Below are 15,543 nucleotides of genomic sequence, written 5' to 3' on the forward strand. Positions count from 1 at the left end.
GATCTCTGCCATGAACGTTACCATTCTTTACTGCTTCAGTAGAGGCAGCTTTCAAGAAAGTAGCCTTGCTTTTTCTCTTTGGCAGTCTCAAACTTTCACCTTTTGAAATCATACATTTATGTAACAGCCCAAGACCTTGAATGTGCCGTAGTGAGAATAACATTGCTGTGGCCAGACTGAGAGCAGTCATTTCAGCAAGGCACATTTAAAATAGTACACTTTGGTAAATTATATTGGACAAATGATTGATAATCACGTCATGTAAGACATGCGTACACTATGTAATATACCTTGTCAACTGACCTTTTGACTTTTTTTTTTATAATGATAGCGGCCTTTGCTTCATGTCGTTAGTAGGTCATGACAGAGATGACATTTATTGACTAGACACCCTTGTATAAGTACTTTATGAATGGCAGTGTAGATGAGGGCAGATGGGATTGGGGAGGTTTCTATGAAGGAGGTGATGTATTTAAATATAAAAGCTGCCAGACAGACAAAACGTGTGACACAAACATGAACAGCACCGGCACCTGAGCATCACCTGTGAGAACTGCTCAAGCACTCATTGTTTTTCCCGCTGTTTGGTATTAGGGCTTATGTACTGTATTTTTCCTTTGTGAAGTAACACCGTTTTTTTTAGTTTTTTTTTTTATATCAGCCATGCAAATACCCATTCCTTCCATGTGAGTCTGTGAAAGTACATTCAAATGGACAATAGCAATAAAAATGCAAATGCTGAAACAACATTATCAGAGCATTTTGTGTCAGTTTAACTCCACTAATGTCCATTAGCATTTAAAGCGTTTGTTTATTTGTTGAATCCCCCAAGCTTAACTGGGATAAAAGTCCTCCCGACGGTTTACCTGTCATCTTCTGTTGAGATCTTAAAGTCCACGGTCGATTTTCTGCGGTGCGCCAAAAACTTGCTGCATCTTTTGCCCCTCCATATTGAGCCTGGGAGAATATGCCCTGTCAGACGCAATAACTGTCTTTTCGAGATAGAGACAGTTTTATTCCCCAACATAGCCACCTCAGAAGGCGGCTTTCAGTGTTTCCATTTGCCTCCATCCTATTTCCATTCTTTTCTCTACCCAACATAGATGGATCAAATTGCAGCAGTGGGAACAGCCTGGCTTGCCTGACATCCTTGCTAGCACTGAGATCTGTGATTGATTCTATTTCCTGTCACCTCGTCCTTTCCTGGAACGCTCCTTCATTTCGGTGTTGTTAAGCATCCTTCGCTATGTTTAGAAAAAACGGGTTAGAGAGGTTAAAGGGTTATCTTCCTTTTACCATATCTCTGCAATGAAATTAATATTGGAACATGCATAGTCTTTTCTTAATACACTTTTGACAGACGTACAGTTGGCAAATGGCAACACAGAGAATTTGTGTGGGGGCCAAAAACGTTTAAACATAGAAATCTTAAGATCTTAAGATCTAGATGCTTCAAGTTAAACTTGGATCGTTTGTCTGGCTGCACTCTTGGTGGAGCTAATCTCAAAGTGATAATGTCCTCTTCCTAAATGTGTCAGATAGTCTATCAGGTCAGACAGATATAAACACTGCACTGCTGTTCACAGCTTGTCAATCACAAGGCTGAGGCAGGTTTAGCTGTCAGTCAAAAATGTGGTCCTACAGTACAGCATAATTGAATTAACTCCATTCCCTTTCTGAAGGTTAATTGGTGGGAAAAGCTTGGCTGGGCATAGCAAGGTAATTGACAAAGATAAGGGGAGCTGTCTTCTCACAGGTTTAGTTAGCATACATGAACTTTATCATTGTACCAGCTCTAAATGTGAGATGTGTTAATGCAATTAGAAAGAAGTAAGACAGTTTACAGAGTAGAGAGACCAAACAACCCTGTTGTGTAGTGAGTCTTTACATACTTTTCTGTCGCTCTTAAGGCTGTGCAGTAGCTTCCACTTTAGTTCGACATGTCATGAGTCAGCAGCTACAGAGACATAGCTGGCAGATGCTAGGCTTAGAGGCCAAAAAAGCCTGCCGAGTTGATGGTCAGTTGATGGCCTGGAAAATTGCATTTAAACCTTCAGGTGTTATTCCAAGTTGTATCTTACTCTGAAACGTACAGAATTAAATTAAGCTCCACTTTGCTCCTGTCCCTTTGATAAATGCTGTCTATACCCCAGTTGGTTTTTTCTTGTTCTGTATGTATTCTGTCGAGCTGAACTTAGTTCTGACACCATTGCAATACATTTCTGAGCTTTGCAGCTTTGTTATCTAAGAGCATTTCCTATGTCCACATTATAGAAATCACAAAATCCTTTAATTCTGATAAATATTGTTATGGAGGGTTATGCAGGATGGTTCTAAGTGTTTCTGCGTTTTGCTGGGAACCATTGTGCCGGGCAATTTTCATTCTGCCGCAGGGTTTCTATAACAGCCCAAATCATTGATGCATCTGTTTCCATCAGTGCAGTGTGATTCCATGCCATTCTCCATGGCTTATCATCTTTATAAGAGGTGTCATCCAAAGCAGAGCTTTTAGTTTGTAATGAGATTTTTTGCTCTCTTCTAGGTTTGAATCGTACTAGGTCATGAGCCTGTTGAAGGACTCTTGATACACTGAAGAACAATAGAGTGGGGTATTGGGAATTTACAAGAGATGGCAGGGCAGTAAGTCATTTAAAGTTTTACAAAGTATGACACCTGCGTGGAATACTAAGTAGTAAGTGGGTTGAATCCAACTTTGGAATAGACCAGAGAAGGATTCAAATTCCAGATGCCTCTGCATAACTATATTGACCCAACCTTTGCACTCAAGGTCTTAATTATCCAAAAGAATCTGTGATTTGACATTTAGCACCAATATATCATCAGCATTAATTGTAATCAACCCACACTTCAGCAATACTTAATAGTCTGATGCTAATTTGAGGCTAATTATCAACAACCAGTGAAAGTTGGCAGCAGTAAAGATGATATTTGTCCATTAATCTGTGCAATGCTTTCAACTTTAAATTGAGGATGTCAGGAGATTAGATTACAAGACTTGTGAACATCAACAATGGCAACAATGGAAATGTTCATTTATTGCATTTTGCTTTACTTGACATGAACAAATTTTAATTTTCACCGCCCACAGTACTTCAATTTCTGTTACAGTTTCCAGGCTGCTCTCTCTTTATTATGAGGAATAATGCCAAAGCTTTAACTATACTATACCTACTGTCCTCTGCTAAATCAGAAGTATCCCAGAAAATTTGTGTCTTTTGTCTGAGCACAGGTCGCCAAGTGAATTGCGAGAGGTTTCGAATGGACCTTTGGCTCTCACATGATGAACATCTCTATAACTACAGTATGTAACTCCACATACAGGACCTTATCACGACTGTATTCGTTTTTCTTTTTTTTTTCTTTTCGAGGCTCAGAAGGTCACATTGAGATAAATACTATAGTGGAAGCTTCTGGACTCGATTTATATGAGGCGGCAACTCCAATTGTCACAGGGGAATAAAAGGCTTTGTCTGGAAAACAAATGAACTCAATGCATCGAGCTGGGGCACAACACCCCTCACTTATCAGACAGATAAAAAAAAAAAAAAGTTAGATAAAAAAAAATAATAAGATAGTGTGCAGTGCCTCGCAGCTGTCCACTTGCCTTTATGAACCCCCTTCCACTGAAAAAGGCCTGGCGAATCCAACAAGTATATCACTGAAGCCATAAAAAGTATTTTAGCAAACAGTATTCAATGAGGAGCGAACCATCAATTCTATTCCAGGCAATATTCCCAGAGTAATTAATGTATGAGTTTAATATCCTCTGATATAACCCAAGCATATGTGCCCTCGTTCTCCCTCTCTCCAAAGCAATTCAGTAGCTCAATGAGCACAATGTTTTCCTTCCCCAAGAGAAGTAGTTCTATTTCAACTCAATTGATTCTCCACTTCTGGTTTCCCCATCTTTACCTTTTTCATTCTTTCCAGCAAGAAGTGCATGCATTTTCAATGACATCAAATAAAGGGCAGTCATTGGTATGGATGAAGGGGGTCCTCGGAGATAGAGGCACCTTCACCATCACAAAGCGCAAGATAGAGCGCACCGGAGAAACAAGAAAAAGCAGGGCCTCAAACTGTAAAAACAGATCCTTTGATATTACTCTTTTGTAGACGCTTAGAGATAGAACTGAAAAACAGTAATTTAGTATGCACACTGAAATTGTTCCGACAGACGCATTGAGAAATAGGAGGGGAGTGAGAGACAGAGATAGTCGGAGATGGGGGTGAGAGTGAGGTGCAGTCTGGCTGCTTTGCATATAATACGTGTGGGGAAAGAGCTGCAGCATAGTTTCAGGAGCCGTTTCCTCCGTGTAGCTCACTGGAGCTTCTGTCAAAGTTTGCCTTGAAGCACTGGCTCTCGGTGTGAAGGAGCACTCCTGAGGCTCTGTGTGAGAGAGGATGAGTCTGCCTCACTTTCAAAGACTCCAGCCGGGGATAGAGCCATTGCAGCTGAAAGATTCCCCTAAAGGTAATATCAACCTGTCACTTTCACAACACCCAGTTCAGCCCCCTCCTTTAAAAACCGTATCGGCATTTGACCTCTCTGTGATTTTCCATTATGTCAGCTGTACCATTTTAAAAAGTCAGTTTCTTTGCCCAAATTTAGTTGTATTACACTGTCAAGCAATCCTTTTTTTAAGAAAGATAGGCCTCTCTCTCCATTTAGAGCTGTATTTGTGATTTTTCTGTTGCCGTTTTCGTCATAAAATGCATCAGAGGCAAATGATTTACTGAGCACAAGGGGTGAGTGTAAGTATGCAGGGGCCCTGTGCAACCGGAACACAAATTTACAAGGATGTGTTTGAATCAGTCTTCAAGAGCAGGGTTTCAATAGGTTATCCACAGAAGAGTAAAAGAAAAAGAAAAGCCTTCATTACCCAGTGCATAAAGCCCAAATGGAAAAGAGACTGTGGAATGGCTGCCTGTGTCTGATAGGGGAATATACTCGGCTCTGATGCCTTGGGTGTTCTGGCCTGCTGCACTCAGGGCTACCACTGGACCATACAGATTGCAGCCATTATGGAAAGTGGGTCTAGGGTGGCAAATAGACCAAAGCTCTCATAAGGCAACATACACTGCTGGCTGCCTTAGGCTCATTTGAAGGCCAGGATGTATGCCGTGCTTCGTGTGAAACTAATGCACTAAAAATTAATTTTAATATAGTCGGTTGCTTTGTTTATCCTCCAACAACTTCCCACTGCAGGCTTTGTTTTTCTTGGCACATGTAGGCACTGGGACACCAGTGCAGGACTTAAGATACAATGCTTGAATGTGAAATCTGTGTTTTGTCATGCAAAAGCTAGTTCCTATTAGTGTAAGCATGCATATGTATTTGTGTTTACCCTAACAAGGGGAACTAGCCCCGCTGTAATTTATGCATGGGTCTCGGTGGTGAGGCGGTGAATCAGTGTGAGGCTCACTAGAGTGAGTCACTGTGGACAAACAAAACACCCTCTATGCATTCTAAATGAGAGGAGACTTTTCAGGTTCAACTTAAACTTCCATTTAATTCCTAAAGCATCTCGCACCGGTGCCACGCTGTGAGCGAGTGGAGGTCGGGTCAGATGAGCTCAGTCTCTGCCGGGCGGTATTTACTGTAAAGGTCAGAGACTGGGGAATAATAACAGGACACCATTTTCCTTTAAGAGATCTTTTGCCGTGCCAGATATTCTACAGAGCTGTATTTTTCATATTCATTTCATGGAACATTTGATTTGGAACCTCTTTCCTCCCAAGGGCTTTGAAAGTGTTCTTTTCTTCAGTGCCCCTCTGCAAATGCTCTTTTGTTGTCATGAAGGTGGTTTTGTAATGGTAGCCTTTGGCATTTTATTGCTGTGTCCTCCACCGCCGCATTCATTTCTCTTCTTTATCTATGCTAGGACAGATCACCAGTGGTTTGACCATCATATTTCCACTATAAATAATTTGTTAAAACTGCTATTGATGCACCAATATGTACCCCTTTATACAGTGGTACTAAAAAATGCAGTCTTGATGGGTCTCTGACTAAAAAATCTGGGCCACATGCATTTTTCAGCCAATGTGTATGGACACGGTCCTGCCTAGTGAAGAACAGAAAGCTGCACTTGCATGGGAGAGACATCAAAAGAGCTCTCCATAAAAATGTGACCATGTCATACTGAAATTCAGTGATGTGACGGGGGCTGCCCTCAGTTGTGGAACTTGTCAGACCCACATATCCAGTCAAATCTTTATTTTGACTGGCACACAACAAATAGCTCCTCAGAGACATTTTCCCAGTCTACTGGAAGTTTATTCCACACACCATCTATCATAAACAGCGTGCTGCACTATGCATGAATGAAGATGGAAATGAAGGGAAAGCAGAAATGTAATGCAAACAGTGTGTTTACCTAATTTACAATCCACGTTCCACCTTACAAAACAGGCACAAGTGGACAAAGCTGTGCTATAGATTCATCTGTAATCTGACCCTCTAGGCTTATTCAAATCCATGTGAGACATACAGAGCCTCAGCAGATTACTATAGCACTGTTTCAATGTTATCAGTATATCAACACACGGTACAGTATTTACTGTTGGAGACCAATTATTCCTCTTGTTTTACTCTCTAGCTTGCAGGTAGCAAAAAAGACTAAATTGAATTTACTTTCAATACATTTTTATTTTATTTTCAATATAACGTGCAGTTACTCTACTGTGCAGTTATGTGTGTGTTTGTGTGTTAGTGTTTGTTTGTACATATTAACTGTGGACAGCACAAGGGTTTGTGCTGGAGATAATGTTCCAGCTCTTGAAATTGAATGTCCAGAACAATTATATCCACCGCCTTATTTGTGATAGATAAGGAAAATGACAACCAAATATTTGTGTAATTGTAATGTGATAAACTAGCTTCACAAAAAAGGTCAAATCACTGCAGGAATGACCTTAGGTCCACGATGGCAAGTGGGGTTTCAACTTGAAGTATATTCTCTCTGCCATAAACTGTCACATTTATTCTGTTCCAACAGTGTGATTATCCCTCGTCTGTAGAGCCATGTCCTCTAACACAAAAAAACACCTTCTCACCCCCTGTGCCCTCCCACAAGGCAACACATCCTGGCCTGTGTCAGAAGCTGAACTGGTGGGCTAAAAAAAAAGCATACATTACTGAGGGCAGCAGGTGGGCACACATCAATACCTCTGGGTTTAAGTTTTCAACAGCTGTCTTCTATGATTAACCAGTGCGCTCATTCCCAGCACACTTTCATCGGTATTCTTACTATTTACAAATTAGTGTCCATTAGAAGACCATTTTTAATACTGCAGTTATATTTTTGATATATGACAGTAGTCTCAGTACAACTTCTCAAATAAATAATCTTGTATTCTTTGGTCAAATTTAATGTATGACACATTAATGACTTTGCAGGCCAGTTTATGGAGATAACTGTCAGAATTTATGTTATAGAGTACACCAGACATATAAATATGGTTTGAATGTAAAGATGTCTTGGATGTTAGACTTTGCAAGAACTAATGTTTTATGCTGCTCTAAAACCATCCCTTCAGGAAATGCAATGTTTTTGTAAAATTGAATAAAATTAATTACTGGTGGAGTCCAATTTGATTTGAAAGCTGGTCAAGGTTGCCTTAAGAAACAATGCAAGGTTCCCCTGATTATGAGGTGCTGTATCCTGTAGCCTCGAGGTCAGACGTATCGACTGGATGTTAGTAGATGCAGATGAAGGCAGACAGTTAAAAAAAATTCTGTTTCTACACAGGCATCATTCAACCTGCAGGAGAGTACATCCACTTGCACCACGTTACATGCAAGCCCCACAAATTGCTTAAAAAGAAAATAAAAGTCAATATCATTGGTAATTGCAGTCATTTTTATTATACCCGTGCATCAGGCAGCATTATATTATTTACTTCCTTGTCAGGCAGCATTGTATTATTTACTTCCTTGTCAGTATTACCTTGAAGCTAGGACAATTAAATGTAGTGAAGGCTATAGTAATGAGTGATTTGGCAGTGTAATAGTGTGAGGTTGTGCTTTGAATCCAAGACTACGCTACCAGCATGGGGCTGACTTCTAAAAGACCTATAGCCTGTACATTTGACATTAAATATGATTTGAAATGATCTTAAAGGTCACACATTAAAAGCTGCTAAAAAAAAAACAGAGAATGTTTGTGGCAAGCCCAACGTTTCTGCTTTTACTGAAAGTTCTATGGCATTGTCTGGCATTAGCTGTACTAATACTAATACTGATAATTAGTAGTGGTAGAAGTAGTAGTAGTAGTAGTACTAGTTGTAGTAGTAGTGGTGGTGTAGTAGTAGTAATGTAGTAGGAGTAGTAGTAGTAACTGTGGTAGTAGTGGTGGTGTAGTAGTAGTAGTACTGACCCCATTTTTGGGAAATTCTTATTTTATTAGAGTGTATCAATGTATTAGTAGTAGTATTAGTATTGATATTATTGAAAATAATACAGTATAGTGTTTATAGGGACACCACAGAGAGAGAAACAAGACTAACAAGGGGGATCAATAAAGAAGAATCCATTTTGAGATTCTTTTCTCTGCACAGTAGTCTCTTTTGCAAATTAGAGTGTAAGAGTAACGCTCCAACTTCAGAGACCATGGCTATCCCTTCGCGAAAGGGTTGAATCTCATTTAGGAAAATGTAGTAATCAGACCTTGTACACCATTTCCCCCTTTTCTCTCATATAATCCAGTGCTGAAATAGATATTAATGTATATATAATAAGGTTTTCAAAGGAAAATCCTAAGCAAATTGGTCTAAAATTACCTTTTCACTGAGTTTTGTGTAATTGATTTAATGCAGCTTCTTAACATTGGCCTCCCTCAGTTGCGTTTGACAGTGCTCAGGTTAATGGTGTGAAAACAGGGACCCTGCTTTTCCCAACCTGTCAAGTGGTAATTGGCCAATGGTTTCCTTTAATAGCAGTGTGCCACGGGGACTGCAAACACCTCTTAAATTGTGTACAAAATAATTGGAAGGGCATGAACAAGGAGAGCATGCAGTACACATGAATCCTTTTTAGCATGTGATGGGATAATGAATCTTGATAGAATAAAGTTATATTTATTGTCTGGATGTTTATGCAGCATGCTGGAACTGAGGGAAATAAATGATATGTCTATCTAAACATTGACTGCAACCTTTTATTGAATAAGTATATGTAGTATCTACATATGTGATATTCTTAAAGTACATTCCTGTGAGAGGGGGGGTTGCCTCAAAGCTCATCATTTTTAAAATTACACTAAGATATTGTTTTGTGTGGTTGGTATACAAGATCCAAACTGTAGCCACAATGTCAACAATGTGCTCTTGTCTCTACATTGCAGGTTATTCCTCTGTGCACCTGAGAGAGACGCAGAGAAGAAGACAGTGGCGGAAACAATAAGATGAGACCATTTAACGATGGTAACCTCTAAGGAAATAAGCACAAGCCAACCTGAGGTGGTGAAATACAGAATCTCAGCTAGCCATCGCCAATCATTCACTGCAGGCAAAACTCAATGAATGGAACTCAGTATAAATGCAAATAGTCAACATTTATTTTGTAAATGTCTGGTATGTGTGGACAGAACCATCCTTCAATGAACAGGAGACCGCTAAATGGATTGTTTCTGGCACTGAAGTTTTGAACAGTTGAACATCCCGCTCAGTTACCAACAGGATCAGTTCAACTGCATCAAAACCACAATACCCTCTTCTCATTTTTGGTCCTGCACATGACTCTCAGAGAAGCACCAATGGCCTGCAGCATAGGTATGGTGATGAGTGCCTTTTTTTGGTCTGTGGCCATTGTATATTTGACTCACACAGGCAGAGTCAATGGAGACTGCTGGTTAATTGAGGGTGAAAAGGGCTTTGTATGGCTCGCAATTTGTAGCCAAAACCAACCACCTTATGAGGCCATCCCTCAGCATATCAACAGCACCATTGTGGACCTTCGTCTGAATGAAAACAAAATCAAAAGTATCCATTATTCTGCCCTTAGCCGCTTTGCCAACTTGACCTACCTGAACCTGACTAAGAATGAGATCTCCTACATAGAGGATGGGGCCTTTTCTGCCCAGTTCAACTTACAAGTCCTTCAGTTGGGCTTCAACAAGTTGCGGAACCTGACAGAGGGGATCCTCAGGGGTTTAGGCAAGCTGCAGTACCTCTACCTCCAGGCCAATCTGATTGAGACTGTGACACACAATGCCTTTTGGGAATGCCCCAACATTGAGAACATTGACCTCTCCATGAACCGAATCCAGCAGTTAGACGGGTCCACGTTTACCAGCTTGACTAAACTTACCACCTGTGAGCTGTACACTAACCCTTTCAACTGCTCCTGTGAATTGCTTGGTTTTGTCAAATGGCTCTCAGTTTTCCCTAACAGGACAAATGAACGGATGGTCTGTGACTCCCCGGCTGGTGTCTCTGGTTACAGTCTGCTGAGCCAGAATCCCAACAATCCAACATTTCGAAATGCGCTTCACATGCTCTCCACTGTATGTACAGATGACTATGTGACACCATACATTCCCTTGCCCCCTGAGCCTACCACCCCCCCGCCGGACTCGACTCCCTGTGGGCTGGAAGACTGTCCTTCAGGCAACGAACCAGATGACATCACCATCAGTACAACATACTTTGATGTGGAGGTAAACCCTCTGATGAAACTGAAGCAAGTATCAAACACAGGCGCCACCATCACTGTTCAGATTCCTCATCCCTACAAGAAGATGTACATCCTGGTTCAGTACAACAACAGCTTTTTCACAGATATTCAAAACCTGAAAGGTATGAAGGAGGATATTGAGCTGAAAAACCTTAAACCCCACACTGACTACACATACTGTGTTGCTTCTATACGTAATTCTCTTAGATTCAACCATACTTGTCTGACAATCACTACAGGCCCTTGGAATGGAAGGGATAGAGTTGTAAACAATGCAACTGCTACTCACTACATAATGACAATTTTAGGCTGCCTCTTTAGCATGGTAATTGTTCTGGGGATGGTCTACTATTGCTTGCGAAAAAAGCGTCAGCAAGATGAAAAGCACAAGAAATCAAGTAGCCTGAAGAAAAATATAATGGAACTTAAGTATGGACAAGAACTGGAGGGCGGGACGATCTCTCGAATGTCACAGAAGCAAATGATGGCCGGGGAAAACATGGCTCGCATGCCATACTTACCATCTGGAAGTGAAATGGAGCAGTACAAATTTCAAGAGATAAGCGACACTCCTAAAATGGTGAAAGGAAATTACATGGAGGTGCGAAGTGTGGACCACCATGAGCGCAGAGAATGTGAGATGCCTATGCCTGGGAATAGCCAAGGGTCAGTGGCGGAGATTTCTACCATTGCAAAAGAGGTGGATAAAGTAAATCAGATAATTAACAACTGTATAGATGCTCTTAAGTCAGAATCCACCTCTTTTCAAGGGGTGAAATCTGGAGCTGTATCCACTGCGGAGCCCCAGCTGGTACTAATATCAGAACATCCGCAGAGTAAATCTGGCCTTTTGTCCCCAGTGTATAAGGACAGCTACCACCATTCTTTGCAGAGGCATCGTACCTCAGATGCCTCGCCTAAGAGGCCCAGCACTGCCACAGGAGGGCCCATGCGAAGCCCCAGGCCTTATCGCTCTGAATCGAAGTACATAGAGAAAACGTCCCCGACAGGAGAGACCATCCTCACTGTAACGCCTGCTGCTGCCATCCTGAGGGCTGAGGCTGAGAAGATTCGTCAGTACAGTGACCACCGACACTCGTATCCCGACGCCCAGATAGAGGAGCTTGAGGGACCCGACGGGCACAAGTCCTCCATCCTGGAGCCTCTTACTCACTCCCGCTCCAGAGACTTAGCATATTCTCAGCTGTCATCTCAGTACCACAATCTAAGCTACTCCTCAAGTCCTGAATACTACTGCAAACCTTCCCACAGCATCTGGGAGCGGTTCAAACTCCACCGCAAACGGCACAAAGATGAGGAGTACATGGCCGCAGGTCATGCACTGCGTAAGAAAGTGCAGTTTGCAAAGGATGAGGACCTGCATGATATTTTAGACTACTGGAAAGGTGTATCAGCCCAACATAAATCTTAACCTCTTTAAGTGTTTTTAATGGACCACACATTGCAGAAATGACACAAGAACCTCATGTGACAACAATGGATACTTCCATATTGTAATCAACTACTCATTCATGTGTATCACATTCTATTTTGACTGTGAGGAAAATGGGGTAAAGATCCTTTAAAATCATAGATTTGTCATATTATGTATAACATTCATGGGGAAAACTTTTATCTATTAAGGAGAAAATATATTGCAAATTAAGAATATATATGTTGCAATGGATTATAGGTTTTTGGGTATCGCATGGCCAAGTCCTGTGCCAGTGGATTTGCTGTTGTGTACTTTGAGAATACTATATGAAGACGTGTCTACTGAAACCTCAATATTTTTCTTGAAGAACTATCAACCACACTCATTCAAAAATAACTTTTTTTCTTCCCTGCATATATTTCATTCAACAAAAACTATGTACAGATATGGTTTATATATTTGCAATGTTTGCTGTATAAATGGAAAAGTATTAGTGAATGAATCAGGTTTATCAAATGGAGAGCTGTTCATTTAGATTATATGCTTACTAAAGAATGCCATGTCCAACTTTAAACTTGTGAGAGTTTGTCATCTTACCTTCAGCGCCCTTTTTTTTTTCTTTGTTTTGTTTTGCTTTTTGAAAGCTCATAAATATATTACAAATGGATTCGGTTGTAAAGGCCCCCAAACCACACTGCACAATATTCAGTAGGAGGAATCTGTTAGACCTCATGCAGGCAAGACATTATATCACCTGCTGCTAGAAGGTCTCAGTCATCAACTTCATGAACCATCATTTTTGTATCTTTAGTACCAAAGTAGAAAAAGCTGAAATGTTTACAATGTTTCTGCATGGTTTGAGAATCTTATGAACGTAGTCAGTCAGGTTCCATGTTCATTTTTTTAAACCAATCACTCCTCCAAATGTCCAAATACTGAGAAAAGATAATATTCACATACAGTATATGGTATTGAAAGCCTTCTATTAATCCCTAACATTTCAGGTAAGGTAATGGTACTCTCTCACCTGTTGTTTAGGTACAGAGAGAGCAGGAGAGTTTATCCTACAGCCCGATGGATGAATGTAACACATACATATTCTGATCTGTATATGGCAGCTTTCTATGTATTCTTTCAAGGAAATATTTATTTAATGCGATTAATGACCATGTTTTTTTCGTTGCTTCAATATTTCTTCCAGTGTACTATATTGCATAAAATGTCTGATCCAATAAATGCAGGACAGTAGATTGATTTTCAGATGGGCCTTGTTGCTTGCTGAGAGGTTTCATTTCTTTTTTCTTTTTTTTTTTACTGCTAGGCTGTTATATCTTTTTGTATATTATGAGGTACCAGATGAATATCAACATGCTAGAGTAAAATTTGAGAATGTGAAATTGAATCCTCTGACTTACTGGCTGTGAATTTGTATATCATAGAATATTTGAGTAAATACAAGACTTAATAATGCTTTCTTTGTAAGACGGTTATGTAGCTCATTCCTAACAGGCTCGTGATATGCTTCATAACATAGTCATGAATGAGCAATCAATACTTATAACCACTCCATTACTCATTTAAAGAAGTGTAATAATGCAACTTTAAATGTATTGGGCATGTAGAATATAGATTAATTCAGAAATAGAGAAATAAGGTTAAGCAGTTTAGGTTCCCATTACTTATTCCTAGGGCTGCACAATTATGGCAAAAATAATAATCCTATTTATTTTGCTAAATATTGTGATCACGATTATTAATCACAATTATTCGTCTCACTTTCAGGTAACAACATTTTTTTTTTTGCACTTTTGCACCTTAACATATATTTTCAGGTTTTCACTTTTTTAAGTGCAGTATTTCTCAAAGTATCAGCAACTATAAAGCTTGTTTTCACTCTTACTGTCTTACTCTTATTGTGGCCCTTTTTTTTTTTTTTTTTACACAATTCAAATAATAAATAATTACCACTTCATTACTTTGGGTGCAGCTGCAACCCTAAGGCAAACTTTGCACAAAATTGTTTGCTGTCATCTGGTATAAAACTAAACTAGGCCTATCTCCAAATGACAGGCAATGATCCAATTTTAGGAACCAAAACTACGTTCAGACTTGAGAGAAGGATTTTCCTCTCTAACGTCAGGCCGATCCATTCTTTCCCATTTTGGTTGTTGCAGTGTTTTTCCAAAGATGGTCTATGTAAGGTTTCTCTGCTGGCTTAATTGAAGCGCTTGATAAACCACATCGGGACTTTCAGGGGAACTGATAATAGAACAAACGATTAAATTTAGGCGAATTACATGATTATTAATCGTGGAAGCATCACATCGTGATATCCGATTATCAGCGATTAATTGTGCAGCTCGACTTGTTCCCTTATCATATTACACAAAAATGGAAAGTGGTTCCTCCTGAAGAGACATTTATGTTCAGCTGAGGAACAGAGATTGAAATCTGATAGGATGACCTGAAGGCATGAATTTATCTGAGGAGCAATTTGGAATCACCTCTATCATTACAAGTTAATACTGCAACCACAGTGGACAGGGGACCGCCTACATTTAGATGCGACTTAAGAGAGTATAGCTACAGGCTTTATTGAGAATTTGTTAGCCCTTTTGATTTCTGATATGTTACATACATTTCTCATAAATGTGTCATGAGGCTGTTATTATTCATGAATGTGATATGAATCATGCCATGAGCCTGATATGAATGTGTTATGTAAGCACCTTGTAAAGTGTTAACTTGGTTGTCTGACTTAATATTTCAACCGCCTTAAGATTTTGGGATGTGTGTACAAGTGTAAATTTCCTTTGTTTTATTTTCAATGTTGATACTGTTGAAAAGTCTTCATTTGTTGTCATTTTTATAAATGCATTTGAGTATATTCTGAGAGCTGTCAGGTTTCTAGTTAATTTAGCCAGTTAGCAACATGTTTTTATACTGCATATTGTAGCACTTATGTGTCTAATAAGAGTTAAAAGTGTTGAGAAAACCTTTGGAAAGATGAACAGCTGTTGTTCAAGTGCATCAAAACAAACAAGAGCACAAAAATGTGTTTTTTTATTTTATTTCTTAATACTATGTTATCTGCTTTCAGACAAAGTACTGTGAAATAAAGTTAAGGGTGCACCCATACACTCAGCATCTTTATTATGACTCTTCTCTGAGTCTCACCCTGAAGCTACACCAGCGTGTCGAGTTTCCATCAGGATAGCGTGAGGCTCTACTTCCTGCACAGAGCACGCCACCTCCACCTAGCAGTACAAGAAGAGATTTTTTCTAATCCCATCTGCTATTCTCCATACATTATGCGAAGTAGGTAATATTATTCTAATACATTTTACAGAAATGAAAATATAATTTGTCACTTAAATGCAACGTTTTGACATCCTGTTGACCCGTAAGCTTT

The 15,543-nt window shown here is 39.8% G+C and overlaps 1 protein-coding gene across 1 annotated transcript; it reads left to right on the forward strand.

The window, feature by feature from the left end:
- The first annotated feature begins 9,755 nt into the window (after positions 1 to 9,755).
- On the forward strand, positions 9,756 to 12,128 carry elfn1a (extracellular leucine-rich repeat and fibronectin type III domain containing 1a). Its single transcript, XM_071925785.2, has one exon. It carries the CDS (start codon positions 9,756 to 9,758, stop codon positions 12,126 to 12,128), a length of 2,373 nt encoding a protein of 790 aa, XP_071781886.1.
- Positions 12,129 to 15,543: the final 3,415 nt, after the last annotated feature.

This window comes from Centroberyx gerrardi, chromosome 7 (genome assembly GCF_048128805.1).
Source record: "Centroberyx gerrardi isolate f3 chromosome 7, fCenGer3.hap1.cur.20231027, whole genome shotgun sequence".
In the NCBI taxonomy this organism is placed as follows: Eukaryota; Metazoa; Chordata; class Actinopteri; order Beryciformes; family Berycidae; genus Centroberyx; species Centroberyx gerrardi.

Coding starts and splice junctions, on each gene's coding strand:
- elfn1a (XM_071925785.2), top strand. CDS start 9,756: ATGACTCTCAGAGAAGCACCAATGGCCTGCAGCATAGGTATGGTGATG.